This window comes from Eretmochelys imbricata, chromosome 6 (genome assembly GCF_965152235.1).
Source record: "Eretmochelys imbricata isolate rEreImb1 chromosome 6, rEreImb1.hap1, whole genome shotgun sequence".
In the NCBI taxonomy this organism is placed as follows: Eukaryota; Metazoa; Chordata; order Testudines; family Cheloniidae; genus Eretmochelys; species Eretmochelys imbricata.
This window is the reverse complement of record NC_135577.1, coordinates 101,383,858-101,398,533: the sequence shown is the minus strand read 5'-3', so window position 1 is coordinate 101,398,533 and position 14,676 is coordinate 101,383,858. Positions and strand designations below refer to the sequence as shown.

Below are 14,676 nucleotides of genomic sequence, written 5' to 3'. Positions count from 1 at the left end.
TTCCCACTCCCTTCCCCAAGGCCCTGCCCTCTGCTCATTTCATTCCCCCTCCCTCACTCACTTTCACTGGGCTGGGGCAGGGGGTTGGGAGGGGGTGAGGGCTCCAGCTGGGTGTGTGGGCTCTGGGGTGGGGCTGGGCATGAGAGGTTTGGAGTGCAGGAGGGGGCTCCAGGCTGGGGGTGTGTGTGGAGATTTGGAATGTAGGAGGGGGCTGCAGGTTGAGGCAGAGGATTGGGGTGCAGGAGGGGGTGAGGGCTCTGGGGTGGGGCCAGGGATGAGGGGTTCAGGGTGTGGGAGGAGGCTCTGGGGTGGGGCAGAGGGTTGAATTGCCGGGGGGTGAGGGCTCTGGGGTGGGGCCAGGGATGAGAGGTTTGGGATGCAGGAGGGGGCTCCAGGTTTGTGGGGGCTCAGGGCTGGGGCAGGGGGTTGAGGTGCGGGCTTACCAGTCAGTGGTGCAGCAGGGCTAAGGCAGGCTCCCTGCCTGTCCTGGCTCTGTGTTATATCCTGGAAGCAGCCAGCAGATCTGGGTCCTTGGTGTGGGGGGCCAGGAGGCTCCACACACTGCTCTAGCCCACAGGCACCGTCCCACCCCAGCTCCCATTGGCTGGTGTGGAGCAGGTGCTCGGGACAGCGCACAGAGCCCCATGGACCCTGTGCCTAGGAGCTGGACCTGCTGGCCACTTGTGGGGTGCAATGTGGTGCCAGCCAGGACATGTAGGGACTAGCCTGCCTTAGCCCCGCAGACCAGACTTCTAATGACTTGGTCAGTGGTGCTGACCGGAGCCACAAGGGTCCCTTTTCAACCAGGTGTTCTGGTAAAAAACCGGACACATGGTCACCCTCGTTTGCTTCCCCTCTGCACCCATGAGCCAGAGAAGAACTGCAGGGACAGGTGTGTGGAGACTGCACATTCATATATCAAAATAGAGCTTTTTATCCATGGAAATCAAGGCACTTAAGTGTTTTCCTAAGCAGCAGTACCCCACTGTGTGTGGAGTGGAGTCAGGGCTGAAGAGGGGAATTTCTCTCTCCAACACTGAGAGAGCCCCAGAGGGTGTCAGGCCTAAACTGTTGAGCAAACTCCTCCCTCTCCCAAAATCCAGTGGCGGGGGTAGCGATTGGACGATCGCGAGGAGACTGCCCAGGCGTCTTCCCCCCGACGCCATTTTGGGAGCAGGGGCAGGCGGGACTACATTTCCCAGCATGCTGGGGCAGCGAGCAGCGCCATCTTGCCTCGTTGGGGTGGCCGGGGTCTCCTTGGGAAGCCAGAGGGGAGGAAGGTGTGGTTCAGCCCATGGCTCTTTTCCCGGCCTTTGCCGGCGCCGCAGAGCCCGGGGAGACGCCAGCCAGCGGTAGCGAGGGCTCCAGAAGAGGTAACGTCCTCCTAGGGGGCCGGCATCAGCGGCCTAGTGCTCTGCCAGCCCCGGTCCTTCTGCTCACGCCCCCCTCCACCTAGAAACCCTGCTGGGTCTCCTGCTCCCCATAGAGACCCCTCCCCGCCCAGCGCTCCCCTCGCAGCAACCCCCCTGTGCCAGCCCTGCACACGCTCCCTCCAAGGGGCGGCCCCGCTTCTGCTGCTCCGTGCGTGGAGGTGGGTGCCGGGCCCGGACCCCTGAGGGGACGGCGAAAGCGGCGGCATCAGATACACGCAGGTGCCTGCTGCCCACGTGTGGGCGTGTCAGTTATGCCCGGCTGTCAAGGTGGCCCCCGTTTTATGCCCTGCAGTTGGTACCCGTGAGCGCACTTACTGAGCTGTAATACGCGGGTTTGCAGTGAGGCTACTGCTGGAAAGAAGCTGGCGTGTGAGAAGGCTACCAATCCTCTGGCACACCTCCCCCTAACTTGTGACTGCGCTGGGGGTATGGCGATCTAAAAACACCATGAACTTTGCCGATTTTCAGGCCCTCCCCTCGGGGTACACATCTGTTCCCCTCTGTTCTTTGTCCAGGTTGTGTTAACTTTGGACAAAGTTGGTCTTTATTCCGTTTACCCAGGTCCACAACACAAATATAGTTTTATCTACAGAAACTATCATTTTTGTAAAAAGAAAAGGAGGACTTGTGGCACCTTAGAGACTAACAAATTTATTTGAGCATAAGCTTTTGTGAGCTACAGCTCACTTCATCGGATGCATTCAGTGGAAAATTTGTTAGTCTCTAAGGTGCCACAAGTACTCCTTTTCTTTTTGCGAATACAGACTAACACGGCTGCTACTCTGAAACCTATAATTTTTGTGTGAGACAGTAAGATGATTGCAGAGAGAACCTAAAATAGTGACACCTGCAATTTTTTCCACGAGAGCCCGCCCTCCTGTGTTATACAGTAGTGCAGGGATCGGCAACCTTTGGCACGCGGGCTGGTTTGTTTACCTGCCGCGTCTGCATGTTCGGCCGATCGCAGCTCCCACTGGCTGCGGTTCACCCCTCCAGGCCAATGGGGGCTGCAGGAAGTGGCGCGGGTCGAGGGATGTGTTGGGGGGGCTTACTAGGGCGGGCTGCGTACTAAAGGTTGCTGATCCCTGCAGTAGTGGTTCTCAACCTTTTTCTTTCTGAAACCCACCCAACATGCTAGAAAAACTCAATGGTCCACTTGTGCCACAACAATTGTTTTTTCTGCATATCCAGTAGATTAAAAGCCAAGCCGGCATTAGGGGTAGCAAGCAGGGTAATTGTCTGGGCACCATGGCGCAGCGGGCTTTGCAAAGCTAAGTTGCTCAGGATTCAGCCCTGGGCATTGGGGCTCTGCTTTCTGCCCCAGATCCCAGCAACTCTAACCCCGTCCTGCGCTTTTGTTTATTTTGGCTGACCCCCTGAAATCTGCTCGCTGCCCCCCCTTGGGGCCTTGGACCTCTGTCTGAGAACTGCTGTTATACACCATGCTGTGCTTCCACTAGATGGTACTGTAACTTTTGGTGCTGCCCTCACAATGAGGGGACTTTTTAGCCACATTGGGGGACCTTGTTGGGTAATGAAACCTGGACAGGATGGAGGGTACTGGTTAAAGTCCCAGTCCTGCAAATTACAATGCGTGGGAAGACCTCTGTGCCCATGTGGAGATCCAATAGGGTTTTTCATGGGTGCAGGGCTCTGCCCACACATTGTAACTTGCAGGATTGTGACCTTCGCTTAACCTTACTGTGTATGGACCTCATGTCCCCACAACAATCTTTCATTTTATAGAGTTGAAGGCATATAGAACAAGAGGTTGAGACTGAAATTCAGATTTGGATTCTCTTTTTTAGCACTATTTCTAGACCACAATTTTGTCCACAAGTAATTTTTTAAAGAAATCATTCATTTTAGAAATATTGACACTTTAAGAGGGAATCGTTCAATTACATTGCACTTTCTGCTGTATTTTCTTTTGGTTTTTAACCCCTCCTAATTCTGAAAATTGAGTACAAATATTTTAGCTATATTTCAACCCAAGAAGCTCAGTGCTAATTCATTTTTTGTGTCTGAGCTTGGAGAGGTAGAGATAGAAAGTGATTAGCAAACTAACACATCATTACTTTTCCAGAATTTGTGGAAATATCTTCTATAAATTATCAGCTTCCACTAATTAACAGATTAAGCATATTTTAGTAATGTTATAAAACATTAAATATTAAACAGAAATAACTGTTATACCACCATAAACTGTGATCCCATCAAATTTCACAAATTTAATAGAATAAAATGAATACTTGTCTGAGAACTAGGTACTGTAGAATGTGGTGGTGATGAAAGATGGCACTCTTTCCTTGGAGCCAGTGTCCTTCCTGGGTGTAGGGGCCATTGTGCTGCTGAATGTGTCATTTTTTAGATGATACATAAAACTGAGGTGCTCTTTGTGATCATTTAATATCTCTATGCATTTTTTTTTTTGTAAGAGCTGGGGTATTAACTCTGGTACTCTGGCCAGATTTCATTTTGGGTAATTGCATTCTGCCTACCTATGCTTTCCCCTCTGTTTTATTTGGATTTTGATAGTTTGACTTCCTGTCTGAAACTTTTGCTGTGCCATTTTGTACTCTAGAGGGCACTGCAATTTAGTGGTGAGTGAAGTGAAGGGATGTTATGAAGTTTAATTAGGACCCAATTCTGCAGAAGTTTACTACTAAACATACTGCTTACTAATGTGAGCAGCCCCTTGATGGCAGTCTGTAGTACTTATAAGATTGGACCTGTATGTTATAATGTGCCTTAAACCATCACCTCCAGTGAAAGGTGCTTTAAAAATGAAAAGTATCACTAGGTCCCACAATTTGTGCTAGAACCAGACGTATAGATGTTTGCAAAGCAAAAAAGCTTGATTTGAGATTCTTGAACATTGACTCTGCTGTCAGGTACTGGGAGGTTTTTTCAGGTGGGAAGGGTAGAAAGAGTCTAATGCATTATCTTTCTGGTGTTATGCCCATGAACATGGAAAACAATAGGAAAAAATAAATTTTAACACAAATTATATAGACCAACAATATGCCAGGTGTTTTAAAAAGTTGTATTAAAGTGAAGTCCCTTCCTTGAAAACCGTACAATTTTAGGTTAATGATGATGAGATGTGAGGAATCAAAAGCGGTTCAAATATTTGTTCCCAGCCCAGTATTTCACTGGAGATTATTTACAAGTAGGCTTTAACTAGGTACGTGTTATGTAATGGAATATTTGTTTAATTCTCCCCAAAGTATTAGGTCAGCATGGTTTACCATTTTGTACAGAATAGCAAGAGAATTTTTAACATCTGGCTGGTATAAATGATGATTTAGGGGGCATCTATGCAAGTACATTGATTGTACCGGGGATGGAGTTGGAGTTTCTACCATGATTCTACAAGTTTAAAACACAATTTGGTCTTGTCTACGCAGGCAAAATTGAGCTGTGGACATAGTCAAGGAATTAATGTGTTTATATAATAATTTCTCAAGGTCAAATTGCCTTTGATAAAAGGTCCTGTTACTGGAATCCCAGTGGAGGCCAACTGAGGTCACTCAATTAGGGTGAACTGCAAAGAATGAGGCAGTCAATCCCCAAAGCTGGTGGATATTTCAATATTTAGATTTACACAAAACAGCTTCTTTATTACCTCACTGGTTGCCCAGAAACACAGTTCCCTTAAAGTAACCCGCCTCAGACCTCCATCCAGGTATCCAAGTCAACTAAGATGAAGATTTCTGAAAATCTTATTTCATCATATAGAAGAAAAGGTTCTACCAATCCCAAAGGATCAGACACATTACCTCCCAGGTTAATGAATATTCCAGATTTTACCCAAATATACATTTTCTGCTAATTCTTATTAAGTAAACTAAAATTTATTAAAAAAGAAAAGTGAGTATAGGTTAAAAGATCAATATACATATATACATGAGTTCAATTCTTGAGGCTCAGATACATAGCAGAGATGGTGAGCTTTGTAGTTGTAAAGAGTTCTTTTAGAGTTTAGTCCATAGGTTATAGTCCAGTATCACATCCAGGGTGTACTGGGTTAACTGCTGTCTCATCTTGTGGCTCAAACTTCCTCTGATGAAGCTTAAGCAGATCTGAGATAAACAGGATCAGGACCCAAAGAACTTTTATACAATTTCAGGTCTTCTTTGACAAGTCGGAGTCCCTCAGGGAACAATAGGAATTAGGCTGACTTTGAAGGAGGTCGATCACGGGTACTTAGCTATACAAATTAACATAAGGCAATCGCCTGTTCCTCCACCATTCATAGATGATTTGATATATATTTCAAAGAGAGATGAATACAGCGATGTCCCATGTTTACAATGAATGTAAATGCTAGGATGTTCTTTTGATCTCTGAATTATCAGAATACAGCATAGACAGGGACTGTTGATTACATTGTTGACCACTACCTATATATATGTAAGCACACAAAACCACAAACATTATCTCCCCACATGTCTTTAAGGGTTGAATTTGAGTCATTTATTTTGCAGGATGTTTAACCTTTTCTGGCCATGAGTCACAGGCCCTAAAATGGGAATGTAAAGAATCAGAAACTGAACGATACCTGTGTCCTTTTACTTTTGTGAGCAATCCCATTGATTTTAGTGGGTGCCTTCACCTGTTCTAGGTATAACAGATCCTTCCAGTTAAAGTTCATTTCAGGTTCATGTTTTAAATGTTTTAGATCTGCAGTATTTGGAATGTTTGTTAATAATGGCTCACAGTGAGAATGCTACCTTTTTTATATTTCTCCCTAATTTTTTTGGACAGTCATCTTGAGAAATACACATGAAAAGGGAATATCAATTTCTTTTTTCTTTCCATTTTTTGTTTTTAGAGTGTGGGTCTCACCCTTTGAGCAACTTTTTAAATTTAGAAATATTAGATTTGATAACAATCTTCCACCCTCCCAAAGTGAGATGGTTTCCCTATTCCCTCCCATCTACTGAGCTTTGGTCTCACCCTTCACCCAAACTGACTGAGTAATGGATTAAATACATTTTTGTTCCTACAGTCAATCAGTTTCCTCACTGTTTCTCTGATATCCCCTGCTTGTGATGTCATCACAACAGCTCACCAACCTCTTTCCAAACAGGAAATAGTGTTTAAAAAATGATCTATTAATGTTTTGTTTATATTAAAATCCTTTGAGTTAGGGATTTACCTGACCTGATGTTCCTTCATTTAAAATGTTCTCACCACACCTAATGCTTGAGCATATAATTCTACTGATTTCTGCAAAGAAATAAACTTGAACTGAAATAACTAAAGCAGTTTTGATTTGAAATCGCATTTTCATTCCTATTGTTATAATCACAGACTGGCACAAAAAAATAAAATAAATAATTAAATTTGTTTTAATTTGCAATTTTAGTGCAAATTTGTGTGTTGACCAGCCCTATGCTTTTTTGTGGTTTCTATCCATTGCTGCCTTTTTTTAGTTCTCTGTGCACTGGCATCAAGAGTGATGTAGTCAATAACGTAAACAGTTCAGGGAACAGTGTTTGTAATTAACTAATTCAGAGGTAAAGAGACCCTCATGCATTGTTATTTTACGGTTTTAAGACTCAGATTTTCAGCGGTACAGCGCACCTACAACTCCCATTGTAGTCACAAGGAGCAATGGTCCCTAAAAATCAGGCCCCATATAACAGAATGGAGGGACGGTATCCCTAGCCTCTGTTTTCCAGAAGCTGGGAATGGGCGGTAGGGGCTGGATCACTTGATGATTACCAGTTCTATTTATTCCCTCAGGACACTTGGCATTGGCCACTTTTGGAAGACAGGATACTGGGCTAGATGGGCCTTTGGTCTGACCCTGTATTGCTGTTCTTATGTTCTAATAATAAGAATATTTTTCCCCTTATTGGGGTACTTTTACCATTTTACATCTCAAATGGTTTTATTGTAAACTATCACTTAGCACCTATCCACGTTAATTGTTTAAGGGCCTGATTCTGTACCTATTCTAGTCAGTGACACAGATTTCCTTCACTTCAGTGGTGGTAAGATGCCTTATTTGTTTAGGAAGAATTTCTGAGGCACTGTTGTTTAACAGATTAGGAGTTGGAACGCCTGGGTTCTGAACGTTGTACCAACAGTCTCTGACTTTGGACAAATCACTTAGCTTCACTATGCCATTTGTAAAATGAAGCTAGTACTTTATATAATGCAAATGATCAGAACACTTTCTACTATTAAGTACAAAGTATTATTGTCAATATTTAAAATTTAAATCAGACATGAAATGTAAAAGTATTTACTGTGCAGTAATTACTTTTCATAAGTTTGTATAAAAAGTATTTCAGCCAAAATAAATAATGACTCAATAGTGAGTTATTACATATTTTATTATGTAGGTAAGCAATAATTTATTAATAACGGAAGCTGTGTGGTTATACAGAATACCTGTAATTCTCAAGTACATTGTTAGGCATATGGCCAAAAATATAAATGTGTTCAAAATATCCCGTGGGATAGGTGTAATGATTTTAAGGAGAGTGAACTGACTTATTTCCAGTCCTGTGCTGTTATGCCACATAGCTGCACAACTAGAATCTTTACCAGTCGGTCAGTTTTCTCTTTCATTATGTTCATCTGGGTAATATTGCACAAGTCAAAATAGGCACTTTACAGATTCTACTGTGTGTTTGTGTGAACAAATAAATAATGAAAAGGTCATATACATGAAGGACCAAATCATTAAAATTCTGTAAATCCAGAATAATACCGTTGAAGTCAGTGCAGTTATTCTGGATTACACAAGTATAAATGAGATCAGAGTATGACCAAGGGATCAAACAACTTTTTGGGGCAGTTCCTATCTCCCTCCCCCCACTTTCCCAGAAACAAAAGCACCCCAAAAGCACATGGAAAGAACATTGATGTTATGGCAGAAGTTGATAAGAGCAGTTCCTATTTATGAATATGTATTTCAGTGATAAAAATTAGGAAATAAGGCTGTCTTTTTTTCCAGCACACTCTGTGACATTGACTTAATTACTGCTTTAGGTCCTCATTATGCAATTGTGATGAGTGTATGTTGAAGTTCCATGGATCTTGAATGTAGAAAGACTGCAGGACTAGCCCAGAATCAACCACTCTTGATATTTCCTGGAAAACATAGGGACTGCAGCTTGAGCCTGAACGTGTACACTATAGTTTTGTAGCCCTGCAGCTTGACCCCTGCAAGTCCGAGTCAGTTGACCAGGGCCAGCTGTGGCTGCGTTGCATGTCTTTTATCACAGCGTAGACATGCCCTAAGAAGCATTCTCTTTAGAGTTAGTTCTTCTTATATATCAGTTCTGAAGTACTTCAGTTACAGGGACTGTGTAAGACAATACTTCAGCCTGTGAAATTCCTTGTATCAAGGTTCCTTCCCTACTCTGAACTCTAGGGTACAGATGTGGGGACCTGCATGAAAACCTCCTAAGCTTATTTTTACCAGCTTAGGTTAAAACTTCCGAAAGGTACAAACTATTTTACCTTTTGCCCTTGGACTTTATTGCTGCCACTACCAAGTGTCTAACAAATATATAACAGGGAAAGAGCCCGCTTGGAAACGTCTTTCCTCCCAAAATCCTCCCAAACCCTACACTCCCCTTCCTGGGGAAGGCTTGATAAAAATCCTCACCAATTTGCATAGGTGAACACAGACCAAACCCTTGGATCTTAAGAACAATGAAAAAGCAATCAGGTTCTTAAAAGAAGAATTTTAATAGAAGAAAAAGTAAAAGAATCACCTCTATAAAATCAGGATGGTAAATACCTTACAGAGTAATCAGTTCAAAACATAGAGAATCCCTCTAGGCAAAACCTTAAGTTACAAAAAAACCCAGAAAAACGGGAGTATACATTCCATTCAGCACAGCTTATTTTATCAGCCATTTAAACAAAACAGAATCTAACGCATATCTAGCTAGATTACTTACTAAGTTCTAAGACTCCATTCCTTTCCTGTTCCCAGTAAAAGCATCAAACAGACAGACAGAACCTTTGTTTCTCCCCCACCTCCAGGTTTGAAAGTATCTTGTCTTCTCATTGGTCATTTTGGTGAGGTGCCGGCGAGGTTATCCTAGCTTCTTAACCCTTTATAGGTGAAAGGGTTTTTCCTCTGGCCAGGAGGGATTTTAAAGGAGTTTACCCTTCTCTTTATATTTATGACACCTTGTTTCCTACCTGGCTTGAGTAACATTGTTGATGGCTGAGTCAAATATCTTTAAAGGTCACTTACATGGAAATTTTCCAACATATGTCCCACCAGAGTGGATTGATTTAAATCAACTTTCAATTTGTACTTCATTTTTTTCTAAAGAAAGATTCTTTCTTATTGGTTGATATAACCATTAAAATGTTGATTAATAGCTAAATAGATCCTTTACACTAGGTTTGGTGCATTTTTTGCTTCCTAGGAGGGTATGCTATAACTATATGCATTTATTTAAGCAATTATATAGTGTAGTGTTATGATTGAGCTTTGGGGGCACTCCCAAATAATAAACTTATATGGATATGGTATTTGTAGTGTATATGGGCCTATTGGGTATATAGGTATAGTATGTATATATACATATGACACCACCTCGTATCCAAGCATAATAATCCTTTTCCAATCTGGTGGTGTAGTCTGACTGTTTTACTTTGGTACCGTAGATAGCAACAGATCCCTATTTGGGCAGTTACAGTTACTACCTAGTAGTAGGTTGAGTGTTTTGAAATACTGGGATAGGCATTATTATTACAGTATGTCCCACAGTGCTGTGTATATAAAAAATAAAACAGAAATTTGGAGTAGTGACATTACAAATGAGGCCTTTATATATAATTTCTTGTAATTAGCTACAGTACTGTCCATCCATGTTATATGTTACCCTTACTGCTGGTTGCTTTTACACAATAGCCAAATTCAAATTAAATGACAGTTTAACCTGGTCTAGCTAGTGATTTCTAGCTGATTGCCAATTTAATTGTTCATATATGGTAGACTGAGGTGTAGTTGACCAGTCTCTTACTTATAAAGCACTTCATTTTTCTTTTCTTGGGGCTTCCTTCACTGTACACTGATATCGTCTGGTGTTTTTGTGGTGTGATATCTTCTGGTGTCTTTGGTCTGTGGGATGCAACCTTAAACAGCTAGTTAGTGAACATAATAAAGTTTTTTTTGTTTTGTTTTTACATTTCTTCTTGTTTTCAGTAACCCAAATTTAATACTTATTAACTTAGTGTGTTTACAGTGTAATAGAGACCAAGTCTTTTATAACAAAGCTATACTTTTGCAGATGTATAGACATTCATTTTTCACTTGAGGTGCATTAGTAATATTTAATACTAAATGTAATACTTAACTTCTAAAATAGATGCTCACAATCTTCTGTGAGAAGGTGTAATGCTTTTCCCTGCTGAGCACTCTGTTTTACAAAAGAGTTAGTAACATAATTTTTACCAAGCTTTGTAGAGTTAATTTGCTTGTGATACCAATTCCACTTTTAACTATTTAGAATCATAAACTTTAACAACCACTACCTAACAAAAAAGAAGAGTGTATAACAATTAAACCAAAATACATTTTAAATGCAAGTTCATGCAAACACTTTGAGGGTATTAAATTTTTATGACACTTTATTGCAGGGGTGGGCAAACTTTTTGGCTTGAGGGTCACGTCTGGGAATAGAAATTGTATGGCGGGCCATGAATGCTCACAAAATTGGGGTTGGGGTGTGGGAGGGAGTGAGGGCTCTGGTTGGGGGTGCAGGCTTCAGGGTGCGGCCAGAAATGAGGAGTTCAGGTGCAGGAGGGGACTCTGGGCTGGGGAGGGTGGGGCAGGGGGTTGAGGCGCAGGGGGAGGCTCAGGGGCGCAGGCTCTGGGCGGAGCTTATCTCAAGCGGCTCCTGGAAGCAGCAGCATGTCCTTTCTCCAGCCCCTATGCGGAGGTTCATCCAGGCAGCTCTGCCCTGTCCGCAGTTCAATGGGAGCTGCAGGGGCGGCGCCTGGGGCGGGGGCAGCATGCAGAGCGGAGCCGTCTGGCTGCCCCTTCATGTAGGAGCTGGAGCGGGGCATGCCGCTGCTTCCGGGAGCTGTGTGGAGCGGCCTCCGACCCTGCTCTCTGGCTGGAGCGGGGCAAGCCCCGGACCCCACTCCCCAGCGGGAGCTCGAGGTCCAGATTTGCCCACCCCTGCTTTATTGTGTTTGGGAGCCAAAGGTGGAAACCTGTTGAAATTGTTTGGTTAGCTTTATGCATAAATTATTATTTATGACATTCTTATAACTATATTTAAAAGTGCAAACAAGTTTATCAATTATAAACGCAAACAAGAAATTGATATTTTGTTAATATTATCTTAACCCTTAGATTTTTTTTCTTTGAATAAAAAATAACCCTCTCCCAAAACTGGGATTAATAAAAGAGAATTCTTTTTGTTTGCAGTTGCATTATTTGTTGAGGCATATATTTATAACTGAAACCTTCTTAAACTTTGGAAAAAATAGTAATAATATTATGATGGTTATGATGGACCCCAACCATAATATTAAAATAATGTGGTACCATTTATATTTTTAAAAAAAGGTTATAAGGCATTAAGAATTTAGTTATTAAAACAATGCATTTAAAACAAAAACGAGCAGATAAAAGCGTTAAACACTTAAATAAGCAAGTTATTACCTTTTTATTTAAAACTTTTAATAAACGTTGATAAAATTCATATCATTTGCCAAATTTGTGTTATTAATTTAGTAACTTAACTTAAGCTGTATTTTAAAGAATCCTTATTGAGGTTATAGGGACAAACCATCCCGATGCGTAGAAAGAATAGTAAATATGGCAAGCGACCAGCTTGGCTTAACAGTGAAATCCTTGCTGATCTTAAACACAAAAAAGAAGCTTACAAGAAGTGGAAGATTGTACAGATGACCAGGGATGAGTATAAAAATATTGCTCGGGCATGCAGGAGTGAAATCAGGAAGGCCAAATCACACCTGGAGTTGCAGCTAGCAAGCGATGTTAAGAGTAACAAGAAGGGTTTCTTCAGGTATATTAGCAACAAGAAGAAAGTCAAGGAAAGTGTGGGCCCCTTACTGAATGAGGGAGGCAACCTAGAGACAGAGGATGTGGAAAAAGCTAATGTACTCAATGCTTTTTTTGCTTCTGTCTTCACGAACAAGGTCAGCTCCCAGACTACTGCACTGGGCAGCACAGCATGGGGAGGAGGTGACCAGGCCTCTGTGGAGAAAGAGGTGGTTCGGGACTAATTAGAAAAGCTGGACGAGCACAAGTCCATGGGGCCGGATGCGCTGCATCCAAGAGTGGTAAAGGAGTTGGCGGATGTGATTGCAGAGCCACTGGCCATTATCTTTGAAAACTCATGGCGATCGGGGAAGTCCCGGACGACTGGAAAAAGGCTAATGTAATGCCCATCTTTAAAAAAGGGAAGAAGGAGGATCCTGGGAACTACAGGCCAGTCAGCCTCACCTCAGTCCCTGGAAAAATCATGAAGCAGGTCCTCAAGGAATCCATTCTGAAGCACTTAGAGGAGAGGAAAGTGATCAGGAACAGTCAGCATGGATTCACCAAGGGCAAGTCATGCCTGACTAATCTAATTGCCTTCTGTGATGAGATAACTGGCTCTGTGGATGTGGGGAAAGCAGTGGACGTGTTGTTCCTTGACTTTAGCAAAGCTTTTGACATGGTCTCCCACAGTATTCTTGCCAGCAAGTTAAAGAAGTATGGGCTGGATGAATGGACTATAAGGTGGGTAGAAAGTTGGCTAGATTGTCGGGGTCAACGGGTAGTGATTAATGGCTCCATGTCTAGTTGGCAGCCGGTATCAAGTGGAGTGCCCCAAGGGTTGGTCCTGGGGCCGGTTTTGTTCAATATCTTCATAAATGATCTGGAGGATGGTGTGGATTGCACCCTCAGCAAGTTTGCAGATGACACTAAACTGGGAGGAGATACGCTGGAGGGTAGGGATAGGATACAGAGGGCCCTAGACAAATTGGAGGATTGGGCCAAAAGAAATCTGATGAGGTTCAACAAGGACAAGTGCAGAGTCCTGTACTTAGGACGGAAGAATCCCATGCACTGCTACAGACTAGGGACCGAATGGCTCGGCAGCAGTTCGGCAGAAAAGGACCTAGGGGTTACAGTGGACGAGAAGCTGGATATGAGTCAACAGTGTGCCCTTGTTGCCAAGAAGGCCAAAGGCATTTTGGGATGTATATGTAGGGGCATTGCCAGCAGATCAAAGGATGTGATCGTTTCCCTCTATTTGACATTGGTGAGGCCTCATCTGGAGTACTGTGTCCAGTTTTGGGCCCCACACTACAAGAAGGATGTGGAAAAATTGGAAAGAGTCTAGCGGAGGGCAACAAAAATGATTAGGGGACTGGAACACATGACTTATGAGGAGAGGCTGAGGGAGCTGGGGATGTTTAGTCTGTGGAAGAGAAGAATGAGGGGGGATTTGATAGCTGCTTTCAACTACCTGAAAGGGGGTTCCAAAGAGGATGGATCTAGACTGTTCTCAGTGGTAGCAGATGACAGAACAAGGAGTAATGATCTCAAGTTGCAGTGGGGGAGATTTAGGTTGGATATTAGGAAAAACCTTTTCACTAGGAGGGTGGTGAAACTCTGGAATGCGTTACCTAGGGCGGTGGTGGAATCTCCTTCCTTAGATATTTTTAAGGTCAGGTGTGACAAAGCCCTGGCTGGGATGATTTAGTTGGGGATTGAGCAGGGGGTTTTGAGTCCTGTTATGAGCAGGGGGTTGGACTAGATGACCTCCTGAAGTCCCTTCCAACCCTGATATTCTGTGATTCTATGATTTTTCATTACTTTATATAAACTTTATATTAAAGCTCTGCTGTATGGAAATAAGGAATGCCCACGTTTCAAATATTAGTTAGTGCTTAGGATTAGAAACAGTCTGCTTGTCTGTTGCTTTGCAACCATATCTTCAAGAAAGTTAGGAGTAATTCCAGTTGTTGCATTCCTGAAGGGTTAAAATAATTAATTTACTGGATTTATTTAAAGTAAAGTTTTTACCTTGTTTTCTCTTTGTTGTTTTTTTTTTTTTTCAGCTGCTTTATCTTTTGGAGGTTTCTTTAAAAACTTCAATTTTTAAAACAAAGAGAGAGTGGTAGTACAGAGGAAGAGGTTGGGAGCAACCTAGGATAGTAGGGAGACCTGAGCCAAGAAAGATTAACTCTATCAAGATATATTAAGGTACAGGCAGTAGCAGCGAGTTTA

At 42.7% G+C, this 14,676-nt stretch overlaps 1 protein-coding gene across 4 annotated transcripts in view; it reads left to right on the top strand.

The window, feature by feature from the left end:
* The first annotated feature begins 1,223 nt into the window (after positions 1–1,223).
* The window catches only part of NRDE2 (NRDE-2, necessary for RNA interference, domain containing), a 79,541-nt gene continuing 66,088 nt past the window's right edge, over positions 1,224–14,676 (top strand). For 3 of the 4 annotated variants that reach the window (XR_013346417.1, XM_077819256.1, XM_077819255.1), the window contains exon 1: positions 1,224–1,373. Coding sequence is in view for 2 of the 4 variants with exons in the window: in XM_077819256.1 (XP_077675382.1) it covers positions 1,295–1,373 (79 nt within the window). In the remaining 2 variants the exon portion in view is untranslated. The remainder of the gene's footprint in view (positions 1,374–14,676) is intronic. The other variant, XM_077819257.1, reaches the window with a different exon arrangement.